We start from the raw sequence: 21,582 nt of genomic DNA, 5'->3' as shown, positions 1-21,582 counted from the left end.
CAAGAGGAAATACATCCCTTGATGTTTTTTGTTCTAATATGAATAATTTTTAGAGTCCTCCCCAAGCCCTGCCTTTATTAGGTGGTAGTTACCATTACTCTCTCCTTTTATCCCTTTCCTCATCTTTCCTACACTCGTTCACAACCACAAGTGGATCTTACCGTCCCCTCAGTAATTCGGGTCTTTTTTCATTTGGCTCTTGGTTGTCTAAGGAATGTTGGTCACACATTATTTATCTGAATAATCTTGATGACAAAATCCTTACTTTCCACAAAAAACTGAATGACAATTATATGGCTCATTTTCCAGAACAAAAGCTTAGAAAATGGTCTAACGATAAACCCTATATAAATGATCATATTAAAATGTTAATCCAGAAAAAATGGAACTTATTCAAAACAGGTAAACTAGAGGAAGCAAATAATTTAAGAAAATACTTAAAAAAACACATTAGAAAATCTTCCAGAACTTCTTATAAAAATAAAGTTAAAGACCTATGCCAGGATAAACCCCAAAATTGGTATTCCCAGATCAAAATACTTGCCGGCAAGAGACCAGAACCACTAAACTTTAATTTAGCTGAACCTCCAAAGACAACAATTTGAACGAGTTCCTTGCTTGAATTGTCCAAAGTCTCCCTCCCCTATCCTATGAAACTCTTAGTGTTGCAACCCCCTTTAATTCCCTAACATTTCCCCATTTGACATGGTAAAAAAAATTGAAAAATTAAAAAAAACAAGCACTTGCCCACTGGATATTCCTGTTCCACTTATTAAAGCCTCAAGTGATTACCTCTCAAAGCCCCTTTCTATTCTTTTCAATCATTGCACTCAATCTGGACTGTTCCCCTCCGTTTGGAAACAAGGTTTCATAACTCCAATAAAAAAGAAAAACAGTAGGCCTGGCTTTGATGGCATTAGTCCTATCTCTTCGACTTCAATTTTTTCGAAAGTATATGAAAGCTTTCTTGCGTACAGGCCCAGGGATCAAGTCCATCCCCTTGTTGATCCTAGGCAGTATGGAAATCTTATATCTGCATCAACCTCACATTATCTTATCCATCTTGTTGACTCCATGGGGAGACTACTTGAGAGACCAAACACCTGGCTAAACCTAATTTCTGTTGACCTACAAAAGACCTGGTTAACCATAATATCTTGGTAGAAAAACATATCGAAGAATTCCAGGTCGAGAAATTTTTAATAAAGCTATTTGCCTCAACACAGGCAGATCACAGGCAGTCAAATATCAAGATTGCTATTTCAGCCGCCTTCGTATTCACAATGGTATTTACAGAGATACTCGTCTTGGCCCCCACTTGTTTTATATCTAGACTAGAAACCTTTAAATGGATAGCCCTGTCATGTAGAAATTTGCTGATGACTCAATCATTGTAGAAAAACGTCATAAATGTATGTACAGCAGTCCAAGGGATTTCTTCCAAAACATTCTTGGCTAGGCTTTTTCTCTTGATATGATCGTTAATCCTTGTAAATCCACCATATTATCTGTCAGTTTCCTAAAGTCCCCTCCTCTTTTCTTTCATCCAATTCCTCCTGAAATTGCAGCTTCTAACTTTAAACTCCTAGGTGTTACCATATCTTCTGACTTGAAGTGGGACACCCACGTAAGTAACAACCTCCGTCAAGCAAACTTGTCAGTTTTTCTTCTGAAACTTGTGAATAAATTTAGCTGCCCCCCATCGCAGTTACTAAAGGTATATATTTCTTTTTTTTTCGTCCTTTGGTCGAGTACGCCTGTCTGGCATCCGGGCTTCTCAATTGAAGCAACCAAAAAAATCGAAAATAATAAAAAAAAGAGCCAAGAGGATTATTCATAAAGAAGACTCGGATCCATAGTTCCACCTCCTTGTAAATTCTAAACTTGATATCCTTGATTCCATGAGAAACAATGTGTTCCTCTGTTTTGGGAAGTCACAACATATAAGCCCTCGTACTGAAAACATCTTTCCTAGCCACCACTCACCTGTAAGAAATCGCAACCCCGTATAGCGTCCCAATCCATCTCCTTCCTTTCTTCCATACCCTTTTCTATCTTAGCCTACGTTATAAAGAAAAACTTTTATTCCCTTTTTTACAAATACAATCAACCAACATCACAACCCGTAAGTTGGCCAAAAATTAAAATTGTTTTGTATATAATATTTTTTCATTTTTGAATATTTGGTTATTTTATTTGTTACCCTTTTTATATTATGACCTATAAAATATTTTATAATTATGACCTATATATATGACTTTTGTATTTTGTATTTTCTGACTGTTACCTGTTGTATTTTCGTTACAGTGGTAACTATTGTATTTTCGTAACTAGTGGTAACTATTATTTTGTTATTGTATTTTTTTTACTAAGAAATGCGAATTCGGCCCACTAGGGTTTGTGATAGTTCTTTTGCCAATAAATATCTATCTATCTACCTCCGTAATTTCCAGACGAATTGGTTTGGTCTTTTATAGGACCACACTTGCCCTCTAAAAAGTTCCAAAAACAAATAAAAAACAAAACCCATGTTTTGCTTCAGTTTCATTTAACGTAAGTGATGCTCAAATCATCAATAGTCATATTTTTTTCAGCTATATAAATATATATATATATATATATATATATATATATATATATATATATATATATATATATATATATATATATATATATATATATATATATATATATATATATATATATATATATATATATATATATATATTTTAAAAAAACTTAGGTTTCTAAAGAGTTAAAGAGGCTGAGTTACGAGGGCTAACCTTAAAACTTATTGTGATTAGGTGGCACAGTTGGGGGGATGCAATCCCCAAAATCCACTGCTTTCTCAGCATTTAAATATAAAAAAAAATTTCTTTAAACTGAAAGTAAGGAGCGACATTAAAAATTAAAACAAACAGAAATTATTCCGTACATGAAAGAGGCTGTACCCTCCTCAACGCCTCGCTCTTTACGCTAAAGTTTGACTTTCTCACAACTCTTTTTTTAAACAATAAAAACTGTATCGTAAAGAGCGAGGCGTTGAGGAGGGCACAGCCCCTTTCATATACGGAATAATTTCTGTTCGTTTTAAGTTTTAATGTCGCTCCTTACTTTCAGTTTAAAGAATTTTTTTTTATATTTAAAGGCTGCGAAAGCGGGGGGTTTGGGGGTCGGTAGCCCCCCAACTGTGCCTCCTAATCCCTGTACGTTTTAAGGTTCGACCTTGTAACTCAGCCTCTTTAACTCTTTAGAAAACGTAGTTTTTTTCAAATAATTTCTGCACGTTTTTGTACAGTTTATTACTTATTATTGCTTGACTAACTGTTAGCTGATCGTGTCAGGAGTTAAAGATGGGGGCTGCCGCCCCCCAAACCCCCCGCTCTTGAACATTCTTGTGTTAAGGCTTTTAATTCCTGAATACTCAAATCACGTCGTACAGGGTGCCTCCTAATCCCTGTACGTTTTAAGGTTCGAACTTGTGACTCAGCCTCTTTAACAGCCCCCCAACTGTGCCTCCTAATCCCTGTACGTTTTAAGGGTCGACCTTGTAACTCAGCCTCTTTAACTCTTTAGAAAACGTAATTTTTTTCAAATAATTTAAAAAAGAAACTGAGTTTCTTTTCAAAGTATATAAAAAAGTTGCTCTGATGGTGAATCGAACCCGGATTTACCGCCTGAAAATCTGGGGTATCAGCGGCTGGACTATACAAACACAATATTAATTGTTGTTTAGCAAATTGAAGCTATTTTCGACGCAAGCAAATTCCCAAAAATCTTGATATGTGGTTTTTGGAAAACAGAGAAGGAGTGATCAGATTGAGCTGAAATTTCGAGGATAAGCTCCCAGGCCCCAGAAAAGCTTACCCTCTAAATTTCAGCCCGATCAGACACCGATAAAGGGGGGGGTGGGGTGGGAAAAATTAACATGGGCTAATATAGGAAAACGAGGTTTTTCGTTAATGTAAATTCGGGGGATAAGTTTTTCGGTCTGAAAATATCAAAAAGCCCTAACAGGTCGAATTCTGCTTCGAATGAGTCCTCATTCAACAGGATCCGTTGCCAACTGTGGCCTGTAGGCGTGGCTAAGAAAAAAAAAGAAATGAATTTTAAGTGGCTATATTTGGTTTTTTGAAAACTGGGAAGGCTTTATCATTTTTAGATTAAATTTCGCGTATAAGCTCCCGGGCCCTTGTAAAGCTTAACCTATAATTTTCTAATAAATCAGAAAACGTTACAGGGGGGCTATGGTGGTAGGGTCCAAACTTCCGGCCCAGTTTACCCCATGAAGATAAAGTCGGAGGATGATGAAATTTTGCAAGTTTCTTAGTTTGAGCTTGGGCTACAAAATGCGATTACCGCCGTCTCTCTGCGACCTCTAGGACCTGAAATCGCTTAACATTGTGGTGGGTCGCCTCTTTATAGAGGCACAAGTGTGCCTCCTTGATATATATATATATATATATATATATATATATATATATATATATATATATATATATATATATATATATATATATATATATATATATATATATATATATATATATATATATATATATATATATAAAATATATATAATATATATATATATATATATATATATATATATATATATATATATATATATATATATATATATATATATATATATATATATATATATATATATATATATATATATATATATATATATATATATATATATATATATATATATATATATATATATATATATATATATATATATATATATATATATATATATATAAAGGGCCATTGCTAAATTGTCTAGAGTAACCTAATCTTTTTAATCTTTTCATCCTTTAAACTTTAGTAACCCAATGGATCTCTTGGAAGAAATATTGCGATACACAAAAAACTATGTCAAAGGTCACATGAAAATGCGAGAAGTGGAGAACGATGTAAATCAGCCTGCTGAGATAACTGCAAGATTTTTTAAACTCAGGACGTTTCAAACTTGAGGAAACAGCTGAAAAAGATAGCAATAACGTTTTCGTCACAACATTTCATAAAGAAGAAGAAAACACAATTGCCATTCAAACATATGAAAGAGAGGGATATTAAGTAATGCCAGAAATAAATCTTGTCTTGTCACAAGAGATGAGAGAAGAAATCCTATGAAACAGCATGGCCCAGATATAATTTTTATCAACGAGTCCTGGGACTACAAACGTGAAACCATAAAACTCACGCTGGAACCGACCATCCCATAAGAGTTCCACCGCATCGTGTGCTAGAGTCTCATAGGAATGTGCGGAAACAAGAAATGGAAAAAATGCTACAAAATGGCGTCGTCGAATCGGCAATAGTGAATGGTCTTTTCCTGTAATTCTCGTGAAAAATATGACGGCCAATGGATTTTTTGCATTAGTATTAGGTAAGTAAATGCCGTAAAAAAAATTCAACACCGATCCCATGCCATCATTGATCAAGTCGTGGAAAATTTCCGAACCGGCCGGTACTTCTCGATTAAAAACTACCCAAAAGCGTTTGGCAAGTCAAGCTGGCAAGTAATTTGGTCGAGAAAACTGCGTTATCGACTCCATTTGGCCATCGCCAATTCCGCGTCGTGCCATTCGGGTTGAAAGGTGCGCCCGCCACTTTCCAGCGGATGATAGATGAAGTACTGAGAGAATACCCACATGCTCGAGCTTACTTTAATGACACAATCATTTTCAGCGACACATTAGCAAAGTACCTGATACACCTGAGCAAAGTATCATAACGTTTTAGTAAGGTGAACATATAATACAAAATATCAGGAAGAATAAGTTTGGTTATAACTAGGTCGAATATTTGAGACACACTGTTGGGGAAGGTACGATCAGTCCAGCACTGAACAAAGTACAGACAATCCAAGCATTTCAACACCCAGAAACAAAGAAAGCAGTGAGAACCTTCCTTGGGATGACCAATTAATATTCTCGGTTCATCAAGAGGTTCACTGGATTCACAAGGGAACTCAGTTCACTAGCCCAGAAATAAGTACCCAACACTTTATCATGGGAACCTAAGCACCGAGTCTTGGTTGAAGAACTGAAATGAATTGTCATATCGTACCAAGTTTTGTGTGCCCCTAAGTTTTCTAAAACATTCTTCTTGCAACAGACACCTCTGACCTAGTAATTGGAACAATGCTGTCCCACTCCTTCAGTGATGGAGAGCATCCAATCTGTTACCTGTCGAGGAGACTGCTAGACAGAGAGACTCATGATGACTTGCAATGAATGACTTGCAGACAGAATGACTTGCAATGGTTTAAGCACTATCACGAGTTCGCGAATAACTATATGGACAACACTTTGAGGTAGACCACTATTCCCTGACAAGGCGAAACTCATTAATAGACAGTAACAATCACTCACAGTCAAACAATCACTCATAATCCCTCTCACGAATTTACATTTGAGGGAAGCAGAGAATCACCTTCTGGAAAATTTGATGATTCCAGTCATCATGAAAAATTGGCTTAACTAGCCTCTTAATTTCCATCAATGGACAAGACCACATCTCAACTAAAACGTGAATTGCCCCTTTGCATAACTTGAAAACATGAATGGCCGAAAAAACAAAGGCCTATGAAAATGATAGGAGTACGGGGTACGGGGAAATCAGGTAGACATCTCAACGAACTATTCATAAATTTCGTCTGGGTCCCCTCCCCTGGGATAGTCGAATGAAGAACATTCTTCGATGCCATCTGAAGATGAAATTTGAATACGTGACTCAAGGAATAAGGTTTGCAGGAAATAATATTCGATTCCTGTGAAGAGTTAAAACCGTGAATAGGGTTACTGGGCAAAGGTTTATGTGAAATATGAAGTGACTTGGAGAGAGTATCCCCCAAGGACTCCAAATCATAGAGGCGAAATCTTGATAACAGGGTCACTGTTATCGCCGTAGTTATAAATAAATCTTCGTCAAATGGGAATTGGATTTCGACATTTGGTTTTTCATATTGCACCAAAGTTTCTCGAAGTTTACGAGGAAAAGCACCTACAATGAATTTATTATCGTTTTTCTTGGGTATAATCAGTGCTGCCTTTTGGAATATCCTTGTCGGTGTCTCATATTCGGTAGCCTACATGTTCTTTGAAGTTTACTATTTTCTAAAAATTTTCCAGAAAAATTATTTTCTCACGTCTTATTTTCAATATGGTGTGGCTTAGCCACTTCCGCATCCCGTTTCTCCGGATTATCAGCATTTCAAACTGGAGTATCAAGCATTTCTTTTTTTCGACATGGTGGCTTAGCCACCCATTTTGTTTTATGGGCCGGTCTGCCTGCATAGTCAACAAAGTAGCATATTTTTAAGTCTTACTATTTAATGTCTGATAAATGTCTGATGTCTCTCACTCATTGAGATTCCCTTACGGGCTCCGCAAGCTTTAGTAAGGGTTTCCATACTAGTCTGATGATATATTTTACCAGCTTGGCTATCTTTTTCAATTTTTTCCATTCGAGCCTGATCATATATTTTATAGGCAAGCCTACCTTTTTCAATTTGATCTATCTCATCCTGTATTTTTGCAATATACTCTCGGTGATTTCTCTCGATACTTTTTTTATGGGCCTCTCTGGATTTTCTTTCAGTCTCTTCTTTCTGCTCTCTTTACTATTATTTCTTCCTTCATGAAATTTAATATATATTGTGTCATATCTACATGACTACTTTTTTGTGACCCCTTGTTGGATCTCGAATCCACACTGCTCCTTCTATTCGGTCTACTTTGATTTCTTCCATCATTATATTCTCTCAATTCATTTTCAGAATCCATTCGTTCTCAATTTTTTCGTTCCGTATCTGTATTATCTGTGACTGATCTTATTTGAAGATTCAGCTAACATCAAAATACTTCTTCGGTCTAAATGAAAATCCTTTTTCCAATGTCACTTCCGGTCTCTCGCGAAAAATTGCCACGTCTCAATTAGCCAGTTATTTTTACACGCTAAATAGTTGCGCGATATATTGATTTGTAGAAATTTTATTATATTCCAACTAGGCAACGCCCATTCAGATCTTCATACTTTTTTTAGTTGATTCCGTATTTCTACGATTTTTTTTATATGTACTCACAATAGGCTACAGTGTAGGCTAAATTAAATTGTCTTATCGGAAGACGCAGATTCTTTTACTATCAGTGTTACTGATAGGTCCTTTAGTTGCTGCAACCAAATATTAGGGTTGTAATGAATCGCAGCTACCACTACTGTAAATATAGGGTATGTTAACACTCTATTACGGTATACCATGATCCAGGGTGTGGTAACGTGATCGAACGGTCAAACGGCCAACACTCTAGGCTAATGGTACCACCACTTGGGTCACCCGTAATATCTATAACTATCTCTTTGGAGGTTAAACGGCCCCCTGTCTATATACTCGTGCCGGTACTTCTCACAAACTCTTTCTCCTACCCGGCCTGGGCGTATGGAAAAATAGTCTTACAAGGCTGTGGCAAATAGCTTACTTTTATTCTTCCGAAAGGTCACAAAACACACATCTATAACTCTCAAGACAGAATTCCTAAACGGGGTCTCAAAGTAAACTACTTACAAAAACACCACTTCTGTACAAAAGTACTTTCTCTAGGGGTGGACCTTAGATTGGCCCTGACAAATCAGCTAAATCAAAGTTCAATTCCCTGGCTTCTTTTGAATATGAACTGGGAAGTCGTCCCCCTTGTACCCTAATTAATTTAAAAAACTTTTTCCACAAAATAAGTTTTTCAAAGGAAAGTAAATAACTCCATTAAACCAAAAATTAGCAAAAATAAAATCAAATAATATACCCGGCGTGAAAGTACCACAAATCAGCATCGATAAATAAATGAAACCCAAAACGAACAGAAATTACAATAAAAACCGAGTCAAACTCAAAACAAGCAGAAATTAACATGCGTAGGGCTTAAAATCCCTATGCCTTCCCAAGGCCAGAAAATAATTTGCTCTTTACTGAAAAAATACAAATGTTTTTACTTTTATAACTTTAATAAATCAAATAATATTAACATTTTGATTACTAAATATCAGTATATGTATATTAAACTGACAATGCATATTCATTTGTATTTTTTCAGTAAAGTGCATATTATGGTTAAGAATTCTTTGTCCAAGGGGCACGGGTTTGATCCCTGGGGAGGCCAATTATTTGGTTTGGGACGCGGGTCAGTGGTAGGACTCGGTAAACTTGGCCAGAGTCGATCCAACTCTAAATGGGTACCTGGAGGTATCTGGGGAATGCAAGCAGGAAGGGTGTGCGAAAGCACAGGATGGCTGGCCCCCAGCCCCCCATTGCACTTCCTGGCTGAAGGGCCAAGAAACGGAGATCAGCACCGCCGGTTTGGACCTTAAGGGTCTAGTGCCGTCATACTTTACTATACTTGGGAAGGCATAGGGATTTTTATTATACGCTGGTAAAAAAGAGTATATATTAACCTTTTAATGGGTCTTTTAGATGCTGAATACTGGATAAAACAAGGTCAAGATAATCTTGCTGAGCAACTATCAATGGCAAATAGACCCATAGAACAAGCTGCAAGAAATGTAATATTTTTTTTGGGTGATGGAATGTCGAATCCCACAGTTGTTGCCAGTCGAATATACAAAGGACAGCTTGACGGAAAAACTGGAGAGGAAACTGTGCTTGAATTTGAAAAATTTCCACACACAGCACTTTCAAAGGTGAAGTTTTAAACAACAGTTTTTTTTATATACAATAATTGTCACCATACCGATCCCACCCCAGTCCCCACCTAATATTTAAACATAGACATAGGCTATGCATAAAAATTTACTAATTCTAATGGTTTGAGTTATTTTGTACTTGTTTCTCGTCAGTATTTTGTTTATAATGTCATTATGCCATAAAAAAAAATCAGTACCATTTCATATATAGTATAGGACTATACCCATGCATTAGGGGTGGAGAGAGGAGAGGAATACGATTGTAAAATTGGAGATTATTGTATTGATCATGACCGTTTTATTTATAGCCCGTAAAAAAAAACTGGGCAGGGCCCAGAAAAAGACAAAGCAAAAATCAAGAAAAACAAAAAGAAACTACAGAAAAAAACCCTACTTTGACAACTTCGGGCATGGGACAAACAAAAAACCAAAGACGGGAAGACTTCTCGCATTTAGTAGAGGAATCAAAAATACGCTTCTCAGTAACTCCGACTGAGATTATCAATCAATACTTTTTCTACAGAAAAGAGTTACTTTTCCATGTTGGTTGTTATATTAAATACTTTGAAAATTTCAAATAAAGGAGATGAGCTTACTTTTTATTACCACAGTAAAAAAAAAAAAAAAAAAAAAAAAAAAAAATGAGCAGGAGCAAGTAGGTGAGGATCTGTTAGGCCAGTGGTTCCCAACGGCATTTTGAGCCATACCCCAGCTAGACATTTCTAAAATCCTGATACCCCGTCGTGATATTTAAAGTTTTTATTCAAAGTCTTACAAAGATTCACCTGAAGGAAGCTTTAAAGGCCATAAACTTGGTATCTTCTTTTGGGTTGTCTTCTAGGCATACTGTATACAAATGAAAAATATTGTCTGAATAGAAGACATTTTGTTCAATGTAGAACATGATTACAATAATATTATGCATCTTTTTTCTCTTTAAATCCATTTGAATGTGACGTCATTCAATGATTTTTTTTTAATCAAGGCTCTAAAGTATAGTCAGACGAAGTGTGCACGTGCTGCCCCTGACTCATCAACATATTGCCAGGCCCCACCAGTGGGGCCTGTGCCCCACGTTGGGAGTCACGGTGTTAGGCTATTATACAACTGAGAACGTCGAACTCTACTCAGATACAAAACCTTTGAAGCCAAGGATATATACGCAGCCCGAATCTTATTAGCATAATTTTTCAGTACCAAGTTTGCAGTTCCTTTCAGATTTGCTCCAATAGGCAAACCTAAGTAAGTAAGGCTGCTAGCAAAAGGCATTTCAGAGCCAAATAGACTTATTGAAATTCGATTTACTGTGATAGTAGAGCAACTGTTTTATAAGTGTTAAAACTCAAACCAATGCGCTCATACTCTTCATGGAGAAGCTCAAAAGTCAATGAGCAAACTTGCAAAGTCCAGAAAAGTCTTAGTAAGTCACCCGCAAACGTATCTAACGAGAGATTAACTCCATTGAAGATAAATGTACAGTTTAACTTATACTGAGCACCAGTAATACAATTATTGAAAAGAACTAGAGAAGGCAAAGCTCATTGGCGTACACCTTTCAAGTAATGGGCCCACTCTGCTTTCAAAGACATCCCTAGGGAAATTATTATTGAGTTTCAAAGACATCCCTGTCCTTTTTCCCATAGAATTCCTGTGACATGCCCTCTGAGGTCACGCGACACACCTGTACAATACAGTCAGCTGTTTCTAGGCGATATTCCCGCCCTTGGTAAGAGTTCAATGGTTAGGTCAGGTGAATTTCTACCGGAGCCCTCTGACGTCCAGGCAGCCATAAGGAAATTAACACAGGGAAATTAGCATTGGGAAAATAGCATAGGATTTCTAGGGCAGCCCTCTGACGTCACACCCTCGCACCTGTTTCTAGCTGGCATGATTTCCGCTCAGGCAAGAGTTCAATGTCCATGGCAGGAGTTCAATAGTTGGGTTAGGTCAGGTGACACACCCCCTTTTTAACTGTGACAGTCCTCTGACGTCACGATACACACCCCCATTTCAAGCGCATGTTACACTATGCGACACACCCTCGCCTTTAAAGGTCAGTTAAGTGGAGCTACGAACCCCTCAAGCCGTCACACCTACGTAATGCAGTCACCTGTTCTATTAAAGGGAACACAGTTGCCAAGACTCCGTTATACACCCCTCTGGACTCCAATGACGTCATACGACGTACCCCGTTTCAAACAATCAGTTCTAATATGCTTGACAAAATTTTACGCAACTCTGCGACAGGAATCCTTGGTGGAACCCCCACTTGTAACGTAACGTCAGATCACACCTTAAGTAATGATTATGTCACACTGTCATGCGGTACTTTTTTCATTCGAAACCCCCAAAGCGTTTTTTTTTCCTTAACTTAATGGCGGCACACACTTTGTAAGGTCAGCGCATCTTACGCATGGACGGCGCATCCATCACTGCCAGTTAATACCATTTTGACATTTTCTGCCCAAAAGCCTCAAGACATTTATTTTCGGCGTTTCATTTTTTCGCTCGAAACACCTTTCATATTTTTTCTTTTTTCTATAGTTCTTAACTCCACCAGGACTCGAAGGTTATTCCCTTCCAATTGTACAGCACCCCAAGCAACTTGTCCATGAAACAATTCACAGTATTTTGTATCAGGAACCACATTCTAAAAATAATCTATTGAATGACAGCTAAGATTCCCCATTTTTTGGCCCTCGTTAGAATGATGCGTTAAACTCCCAATTTAATTCACTTTAGTGGACCTTTGCTCTCACGATATTAATAACGATAAAACGAAAATGCACGGTTTCTTTGCGTGGGATATTAGATTTCAGACTGTCGCGACAATACGCCCCCCTCCAGCATGCAATACCGGAAGAATAAGGTTGATATTAGATGAAAATTTAAGACATATTAATAGCTTTTAAGGAAAATATCTATTTCTTTTAGTACCTGTTAGATTTTCCATTGGACTGTGGGAAAAATTTCTTAATGTCTCCCCCTAACTTTTAAGCTGTAATTCACCCCCAATATGACATTACATGCCCCCCTCTCCCTATCCCTGACAACACATCATCCCCACTGAAAAGTCAAGGCGAGGGTGTGTCGCATAGTCTAACATGCACTTGAAACGGGGGTGTGTACCGTGACGTCAGAGGACTGTCACAGAAAAACAAAGGGGCTGTGTCACCTGACCTAGCCCAACTATTGAACTCTTGCCATGGACGTTGAACTCTTCCCAGGGCGGGAATCAAGCCAGCTAGAAACAGGTGCGAGGGTGTGACGTCAGAGGGCTGCCGTAGAAATCCTATGCTATTTTCCCTATACTAATTTCCCTGTGTTAATTTCCCTATGGCTGCCGTGACGTCAGAGGGCTCCGGTAGAGATTCACCTGACCTAACCATTGAAATCTTGCCAAGGGTGGGAATTTCACCTAGAAACAGCTGACCGCATTGTACAGATGTGTTGCGTGACGTCTGAGGGTCTGCCACAAGAATTCTAAGGGAAAAGGGACAGGGATGTCTTTAAAACTCAATGCTAATTTCCCTAGGGATGTCTTTGAAAGCAGAGTGGCCCCACCACTCTTTAAGGATCCGAAATAGCTGACTGCCATCTTTAATTCCAGCTTTCAGATCACCATACATATATCTTAGATAAATAATTACCGCAGCATCAGCACCTTTCATATGGGCCTCGAGCAAAACCTATGACAATATACACGAATCAAAAGGTATTGTGACATCAAGAGATCATAAAATCAAGAAATAACCTCCGTCTTCAATATCCTATAGTACATTTACAAATTTGCAAGTAGAAAGAGAGAGTGATATCTACCTAAGCCTCGTTCGTAACCGAACTGGTGAGGAGGGGTGGAACATTTTTCTTCAATATCTATTATTACAGATGACTCGAAGAGCCTAAAAATAGTACACGAGACGGTAACGGGGCGATAAGAACGGTATACGGAAGCGTCTTTTTTCCCTTTTCAAAGACGGGAGTCATTTGTCCGATATAAAATTGCATAGGGACTGCACTGCAGACCAGGATCATCTGAAACAATAGAACCAGATATTGCTTGATTAAAGAACCTGCACGTTGCAGATGCCTTGCTGAAATAGAATCAACACCCGAGGGGGATTTTTTTAAATTTAGGAATCAAAAAGTGAACAGAACTTGGCGACACAAACAGGTAAGATTTGAACGAACCTGTTTCAAAACAGGTTCTTATTTGAACAAACAAGGTCAAGCTGTTTATCATAAAACTCTTTTGTCCTTTTCTTGGGTGCACTGAACTCACTCACGAAATATTCAACCCGCTTTTTTTCAGGCACACTGGTACTCTAAGCTTTGGCTTGCTTGCTATACTTTTAGAGATTTGAGGGGTCTTTAGCAATATGCATCACATTTTTCTGAATCAGCATTAACTTATGGTTTTTCAGTTCCTTATTGAACTTCCGTTTTGTCCACAGCCTCGAGTCATTTACTAAGCCATCTCTTGGGCAACCACAATTATTCCACACCGAAAGCCAGAGATTAGCCGAATTATACGCATTTACTAGAGCTCCGTTTTTGGACCAGTCTTTGAGCTGAGTGCACGCTTCGAAGTGCACACATGTTATATGTTCAATTAGTGCCTGTGCAAAAGCCAGTGGAAGCGTTGGTCCAGCACACCTCTTCCCCATAATTTAAAGGAGATAGCTCCTGGCAGGTACACTGCATTTGAAACAGCAATTTGTCGTGTCTTTCTCTTTCAGCTTCGCTCCAAGATTCAATGAATCCACCAATTCATGTGAGTTTTGTGTATCTATATTTTATTTCTGGTGGGGAGAGAGGTGAAGGAATTTTAGTGCATTGTAGAAATGAGATATCTTTTCTACAGTTTATCAACGTTTAAAGTGATATTTAGATTTTACATAATAAAATTCACTTAACGACCGCTGCACCATTAGTTCCAAGTTTTGCTTTAGTTCCGAATAATTAATTCGTTATATTTTAATTATTAATTTTATTACAAAACTGTAGTATCCCCTCAATGCTTTCTGGAAGCCCAATAGCAGATTAACATGGAATTTCAGGAAGTCAGATAAGTGGAGCTCCTAGTCCCTCGCCCCTGTGCAACGCAGTTCCAGGTCTTCCTCAATTTATCTGATTAATCGGAGTGTGGTCGCTATAATACACAAGAAGTAATAAATGGAATTACTAACCCATGTGTAATACGGTTCCAGGCATTCTATTAAAGAAAACACAGCTGACAACACAACCTCGCACTTTACATAGGTCCATAGGAAAACAGCATAGGTTTTTTAACGCACAGATAGGAAAATAGCTTAGGATTTCCACAACGCCCTGTTTCTAGTTGGTAGACTTCTCATGACACCTCCAAGGGTTCCAATATTTCCCCTAGCAACAGCTATTTTGTTACGATTCGTAAGCATTTTTTTTGTTATAGTGTCTATTCTTCTCTGGAAGACACCCAGGATTCCCGTGACCGGGTGTAATATGGATGACGCAATTTTATATAGCCTTGCAACAGGACCCGTGGGGAATCCCCGCTTTTTTGAAATAGAGTCTATTCTTCTCTGGAAAACACCCAGGATTCCCATGACCGTGTGTAATATGGATGACGCAATTTTATGTAGCCTTGCAACAGGACCCGTGGGGAGTCCCCGCTTATAACTTAACGATAGCACACACCTTACGCAATGACGGCTTACATATCTTATGTAAGGACGGTGCATATTTTACGTAATGACAGTGCACACGTCACTGCCACATAACCCTTTTTGAGACATTTCATAATTCATCAAAACGTTCAAGGTACTTTTTCTTTCTTTTAACTTAATGACGGCGCACACTTTATGTAAGGTCAGCAAACGTTGCGTAATATCAGCACGCACGTCACTGTCCCATTTTACTTCTTTAACATTTTATTTTTCACCGAAACGTGTAACACGGTTTTTGTCTTTCTGTCTTTCAAAACGTTTTTTTCATTCTTTTTTTTTTAGTTCTATATCCTTACTGGGAAAAGTTCAATTCCCTTCAAATGGAATAGAGCACCGAGCAACAGGACTAAACTGCTATTCACAGTATTCTGTATCGAGAACTACATTCTAAAAATAACCTATTGTGTGACGCCTGAAATTTCCCCTTTTTCAAGCATGCTAGAACGGCGTGTTTACTGCCAAAATTTGGCACGCACTCGGAGAATATATATTTCCAGAGACAAATGCTCTTATTGTATTTTTAGTATTAAAGGGGAAAGGTGTGCTTAAATTATGTAAACACCTAGGTGTTAGAAACGCATCCTAAACAATAAATCTTAAAAACACAGACTTTGTAAATAAAAACAAATTTACAACAATATTAAAACAAAGAAAAAGCAGTTAAAACACGACAAACAAAAAATAAAACATTAAAAAGCTTATAAGGAATAGAGTATAGGCAAACAAAACATGTATTAAAGATAAATATATCTTAGCAATTATTTTCAAAAGAGCAAGATTGATATAAGAGATAAATTTAAACCATATTGAGGTGTTTCTGAGGGCTTTTAATGAAAATATCTCGTTTCTTCGAAATAAACTTATGAATATTTCATACTATTGTGACAATATACGACTTCCCTCCCCCCCCCCCCCTCACCCTCCTAGCCATCATTTTCGGGGCAATTTTGACTAAGGCTATGCTAGCGCTGGAGGATTTTAAACAAGTATTTACCATGTTTTAACATTTGTTTCATATTTTTGATATTTTCTATGGCTTATGGGACCAATGTTTTGAGAGTTTTTATGATATTATTTTAATAGTTTTTTTATTTTTCATTATTTTCCTCGGGTTTAATAGATTCAGGGCTTAAAAATTTCAAATATGAGAGCGGAATGGCACTGCGACACCTTTTATCATACCAATCTGAGGGCAATTTTGACTTAGGATATGCAAGCACTTTAGGATTTTAAATAATTATTTACCATATTTGAACATTTCCTTCATATTTTAATTTTTTCTAGGGCTTATGGGACCAATGTTCTTAGAGTTTTTATAATATTATTTTAATATTTTTCGTTATTTTTCCTGGGTTTAATAGATCCAAGGCTTACCAAGGTGAAATATGAGAGTGGAATGGCCCTGCGATACCGTTTTCACACACATCTAGGGGCAATTTTGAGTAAGGTAATGCCAGCACTTGAGGATTTTAAACAATTATTTAGCATATTTTAACATTTATTTCATATTTTTAATATTTTCTAGGGCTTAGGGGACCAATGTTTTGAGAGTTCTTATGATATTATTTTAATAGTTTTTTTCTATATTTTTCACTATTTTACTCGGGGATCCAGGGCTTACAGAATTCAATATGAAAGCGGAATGGCACTGCGATGCCTTTTTTCATACACATCTATGCTACCACTTGAGGATTTTAAATACACATCTATGCTAGCACTTGAAGATTTTAAACAATTATTTATCATATTTGAAAATTTCTATCATATTTTTAATAATTTCTAGGCTTATGGGATTAATGTTTTAAGAGTTTGTATGACATTATTTTAATATTTCCCATTATTTTCCCCGAGTTTAATAGATCCAAGGCTTACAAAATTGAAACATTGAGAGTGGAATAGCACTACGACACCGTTTTCACACAAATCTAGGGGCAATTTTGACTAAGGGTATGCTAGCAGTTGAGGATTTTAAATAATTATTTACCATATTTCAACATTTTTTTTCATATTTTTAATATTTTCTAGGGCTTAGGGGACCAATGTTTTGAGAGATTTTATGGTACTATTTTAGTAGTTTTTTTTATATTTTTCATTATTTTCGTCGGGTTTAATAGATCCAGGGCTTACAAAATTCAAATATGAGAGCGGAATGGCACTGCGATACCTTGTTCACACACATCTAGGGGCAATTTTGACTAAGGGTATGTTAGTACTTGAGGATTTTAAAAATTATTTTCCATATTTTAATATTTGCTCTATATTTTTAATATTTTCTAGGGCTTAGGATGTTTTGTGAAAATTTTCTAGGGCTTGACCAATGTTTTGAGAGTTTTAAGATGTTATTTTAATATTTTTCGTTATTTTCTTTGGGTTTAGTATATCCAAGGCTTATAAAATTGAAAAATGAGAGCGGAATGGCACTGCGATACCGTTTTCACACACATCTAGGGGCGATTTTCAATAAGGGTATGATCACAATTGAGGATTTTAAACAATTATTTACCATATTTGTACATTTGTTTCATATTTATAATATTTTCTAGGGCTTATGGGACCAATGTTTTCAGAGTTTTTATGATGTTATTTTAATTGTTTTTATATTTTTCATTATGTTACTCAGGTTTAACAGATCCCAGGCCTACTAAATTCAACCTGGAGACCGAAATGGCACTGCGATACCATTTTCATACACATCTGAGGGCAATTTTGACTGAGGATTTGCTAGCACTTGAGAATATTAAACAATTATTTACAATATTTTAACATTTCTTTCATATTTTAAATATTTTCTAGGGCTTATGGGAACAATGTTTTGAGAGTTTAAAGATATTATATTAATATATTTCTTCGTGTTTTTGTTGTTTTCCTCGGGTTTATTAGATCCAGCAAAATTCAAACATGAGAGCAGAATGGCAATGCCATACCGTTTTCACACATGTAGGGGCAATTTTGACTAAAGGTATGCTAGCACTTGAAAATTTTATGCAACTATTTACCATATTTTAACTTTTTTCATATTTTTAATATTTTCTAGGGCTTAGGGGACCAATGTTTTGAGAGTTTAAAGATATTATTTAAATTTTTTCGTTATTTTCCTCAGGTTTAATAGATACAGGGCTCACAAAATTCAAACACGAGAGCGTAATGGCACTGCAACACCCTTTTCACACACATCTAGGGGCAATTTTGACTATGGATATGCTAGCAATTGAGGGTTTTAAGCGATTATTTTCGATTATGCTTTTAATCTATTGATTCAAGTTTTTTTTGCCATCCTAGCCTTTCATAATAACCAACAAAAGACACCCCAGCACCACACTACCATCCACGTATTACACCCCTTTATCATCCCGTAGGACATTTCCAACCTTTTCACTCCAAAAATAAGCTTGTGAATCTAAATTAAATACTTTCTTTATTTGACCACCGGAACTTGGCATTTTATTACTAGAACGTGACACTCCACGCAATTCAAGCCATAGTACCACACAATTAATGCTCTCGGACACCCTCTGACATCGGTCCATCACCTCAAAGACATTTTTTCAGACATTACGTGTTAAAAACTATACTTCAATCCATTCATTCAAGTTTTTTGCAAGCCTAACCTTTCATAATAACCACCAAAAGACACCCTGTCACCACCTTACCATCCACGTGGCACAATCCTTCATCATCCCCTAGAACACTTCCAACCCTTTTCATTCCGAAAATAAGCTTGTGAATATAAATTAAATACTTTCTTTATTTGAAAGTGGAACTCAGCATTTCAATACTAGAACGTGACACTCCAAGCAATTCCCGTCACAATGCCACACTATTACTGCTCTGTGACACCCCCTTCATCATTCCTAAGACATTTTCAGACATTACATGTTAAAAATTATACTTCAATCCATTGATTTAAGTTTGTCATGAGACATGCCTATCATGATGCTCCACAAGACACCCTTACACCCTCACAGCTTTACACACCTTCTCCTCTGTCATCCACGTGGCACACCCCCTCACCACCGCCTAGAGTATTTTCAACCTTTTCACTCCGAGCATAAGCATGTAAATCTAAATTAAACACTATATTTTTCATTGAAAAGCGGAAGTCGGCATTTCCTTGCTAGAACGTGACACTCCAAGCAATTCACCTCACAGTGCCATTATTTAACACCTCCTTCATCATTCCTAAGACTTTTTCAGACATCACATGCTAAAAATTACACATTCAATCCGATGATTCAAGTTTTCCCAAGCCAAACTCTATCATAATAACCTCCTGAACGCTCCACACCACGATGGCATTACATGCCTACCATCCACGTGGAACACCACTCTCATCAACCACTTGGATATTTTCAACCTTTTTATCCTGGAAATAGGCTTCTGAATCTAAATTAAACATTATATTTTTTGAACAACTGAACTTTATTTCCTTAGAATCAACAAGTTTTTTCTTAATACAAACAAGGTTTTTTGAAAGTAACAGATTTTTTCATAATAGTAAACAAAAAGGTTCTAATAGTAGTAAGTTTTCCGACCAAGATAAAAAATTCTGCTTAGAAGTAAAAATTTCCTGCTAATGCTAACAAGTTTTCTGCTAGAAATAGCAAGTTTTTCTTAAAACTAACAAAGTTTCTGTTCGAAGTAACAACTTATACCTCAATACTAACACGGTTTTACATAATACTATTAAATTTATCTTGGAAGTAACAGGTTTTCTCTTAATAGTGACAAATTGTTTCTAATAGCAGCAAGTTTTGAGTCAAAGATAACAAATTTCTTTTAGAAGTAACAATTTTCTGTTTATGCTAACAAGTTTTTTGTTAGAACTAGCAAGTTTTCCTTAACACCAACAAATTTTTTCTTAGAAGTAACAACTTTTTTCCTTAATATTGACAAAGTTTTAATTAGTACTAATAAAGTATTACTTAATACTATCAAATTTCTTTTGGAAGAAACAGGTTTTTCATAATAGTAAGAAATAGTTTCTAATACCTGCAAGTTTTCCGTCAAAGATAACAAATTTCTCTTAGAGGTAACAATTTTCTGTTTACGCTAACAAGTTTTCTGTTAGAAAACTTGTTAACTACATTAATCGAACTACGTTTAAGGTAGGTTCAATTAATTTCGATATCTAAAAGTTCAAATAGGGATAAAATCCTTTTAATAGACAGTGATGATCATAACAATGTTAGAAATTTACAAAAATAGCAGATATTTCGGTCACATATTCAGTGACCGTCATCAGTAGTAAAACCGATGACGGTCACTGCATATGTGACCGAAATATCTGTTTTTTTGTGAATTTCTAACATGGTTATCATCATCACTGTCTATTAAAAGGATTTTTCTGTCAAAAATGCTATCTGTTAGTAATAACAAGTTTTTTTAAGACTAACAAATTTTTTCTTAGAAGTAACAACTTTTTCCTCAATACTAACACGGTTTTACATAATACTATCAAATTTATCTTGGAAGTAACAGGTTTTCTCTTAATAGTGACAAATTTTTTCTAATAGCAGCAAGTTTTACGTCAAAGATAAAAAAATTTCTTAGCAGTAACAATGTTCTGTTTATGCTAACAAGTTTTCTGTCAGAAGTAGCAAGTTTTTCTTAACTCTAAAAATTTTTTTTTGAAGTAACATTTTTTCCCTAATACTAACAGATTCTTACTTAATACTATCAAATTTCTCTTGGAAGTAACAGGTTTTCTTAATAGTAAAAAAATTTTCTAATAGCAGCAAGTCTTCCGTAAAAGACAACAAATTCCTCTTAGAAGTAACAATTTTATGTTTATGCTAACAAGTTTTCTGTCAGAAGTAGCAAGTTTTTCTTAACACTAACAAATTTTTTCGTTCAAGTAGCAACTTTTATCCTTAATTATAACAAAGTTTTACTTAATACTATCAAATTTCTCTTGGAAGTAACAAATTTTTCCTTAATACTAACAAAGTTTTACTTAATACTATCAAATTTCTCTTGGGAGTAACAGCTTTTTCTTAATAGAAAGAATTTTTTCTAATAGCAGCAAGTTTTTCTGTCAAAGATAACAAATTTCTCTTAGAAGTAACAATTTTCTGTTTACGCTAACAAGTTTCTTCTTTAAAGTAGCAATTTTTTCTTGACACTGACAAATTTGTTTCTTAGAAGTAACAAGCTTTTTTATAAA

At 36.1% G+C, this 21,582-nt stretch overlaps 1 protein-coding gene across 1 annotated transcript in view; it reads left to right on the top strand.

Moving 5' to 3' along the window:
* The window catches only part of LOC148939649 (alkaline phosphatase-like), a 130,486-nt gene that overhangs the window by 28,622 nt on the left and 80,282 nt on the right, over positions 1 to 21,582 (top strand). The window contains exon 3 of the mRNA XM_089106935.1: positions 9,482 to 9,708. Coding sequence (XP_088963061.1) covers positions 9,482 to 9,708 — 227 coding nt within the window. The remainder of the gene's footprint in view (positions 1 to 9,481; positions 9,709 to 21,582) is intronic.

This window comes from Artemia sp. Qi Xiang Cuo, chromosome 21 (assembly GCF_049724085.1).
Source record: "Artemia sp. Qi Xiang Cuo chromosome 21, ASM4972408v1, whole genome shotgun sequence".
NCBI classification, from domain to species: domain Eukaryota; kingdom Metazoa; phylum Arthropoda; class Branchiopoda; order Anostraca; family Artemiidae; genus Artemia; species Artemia sp. Qi Xiang Cuo.
Note: the sequence above shows the minus strand (reverse complement) of the source record. Positions and strands in the feature narration are given on the sequence as shown.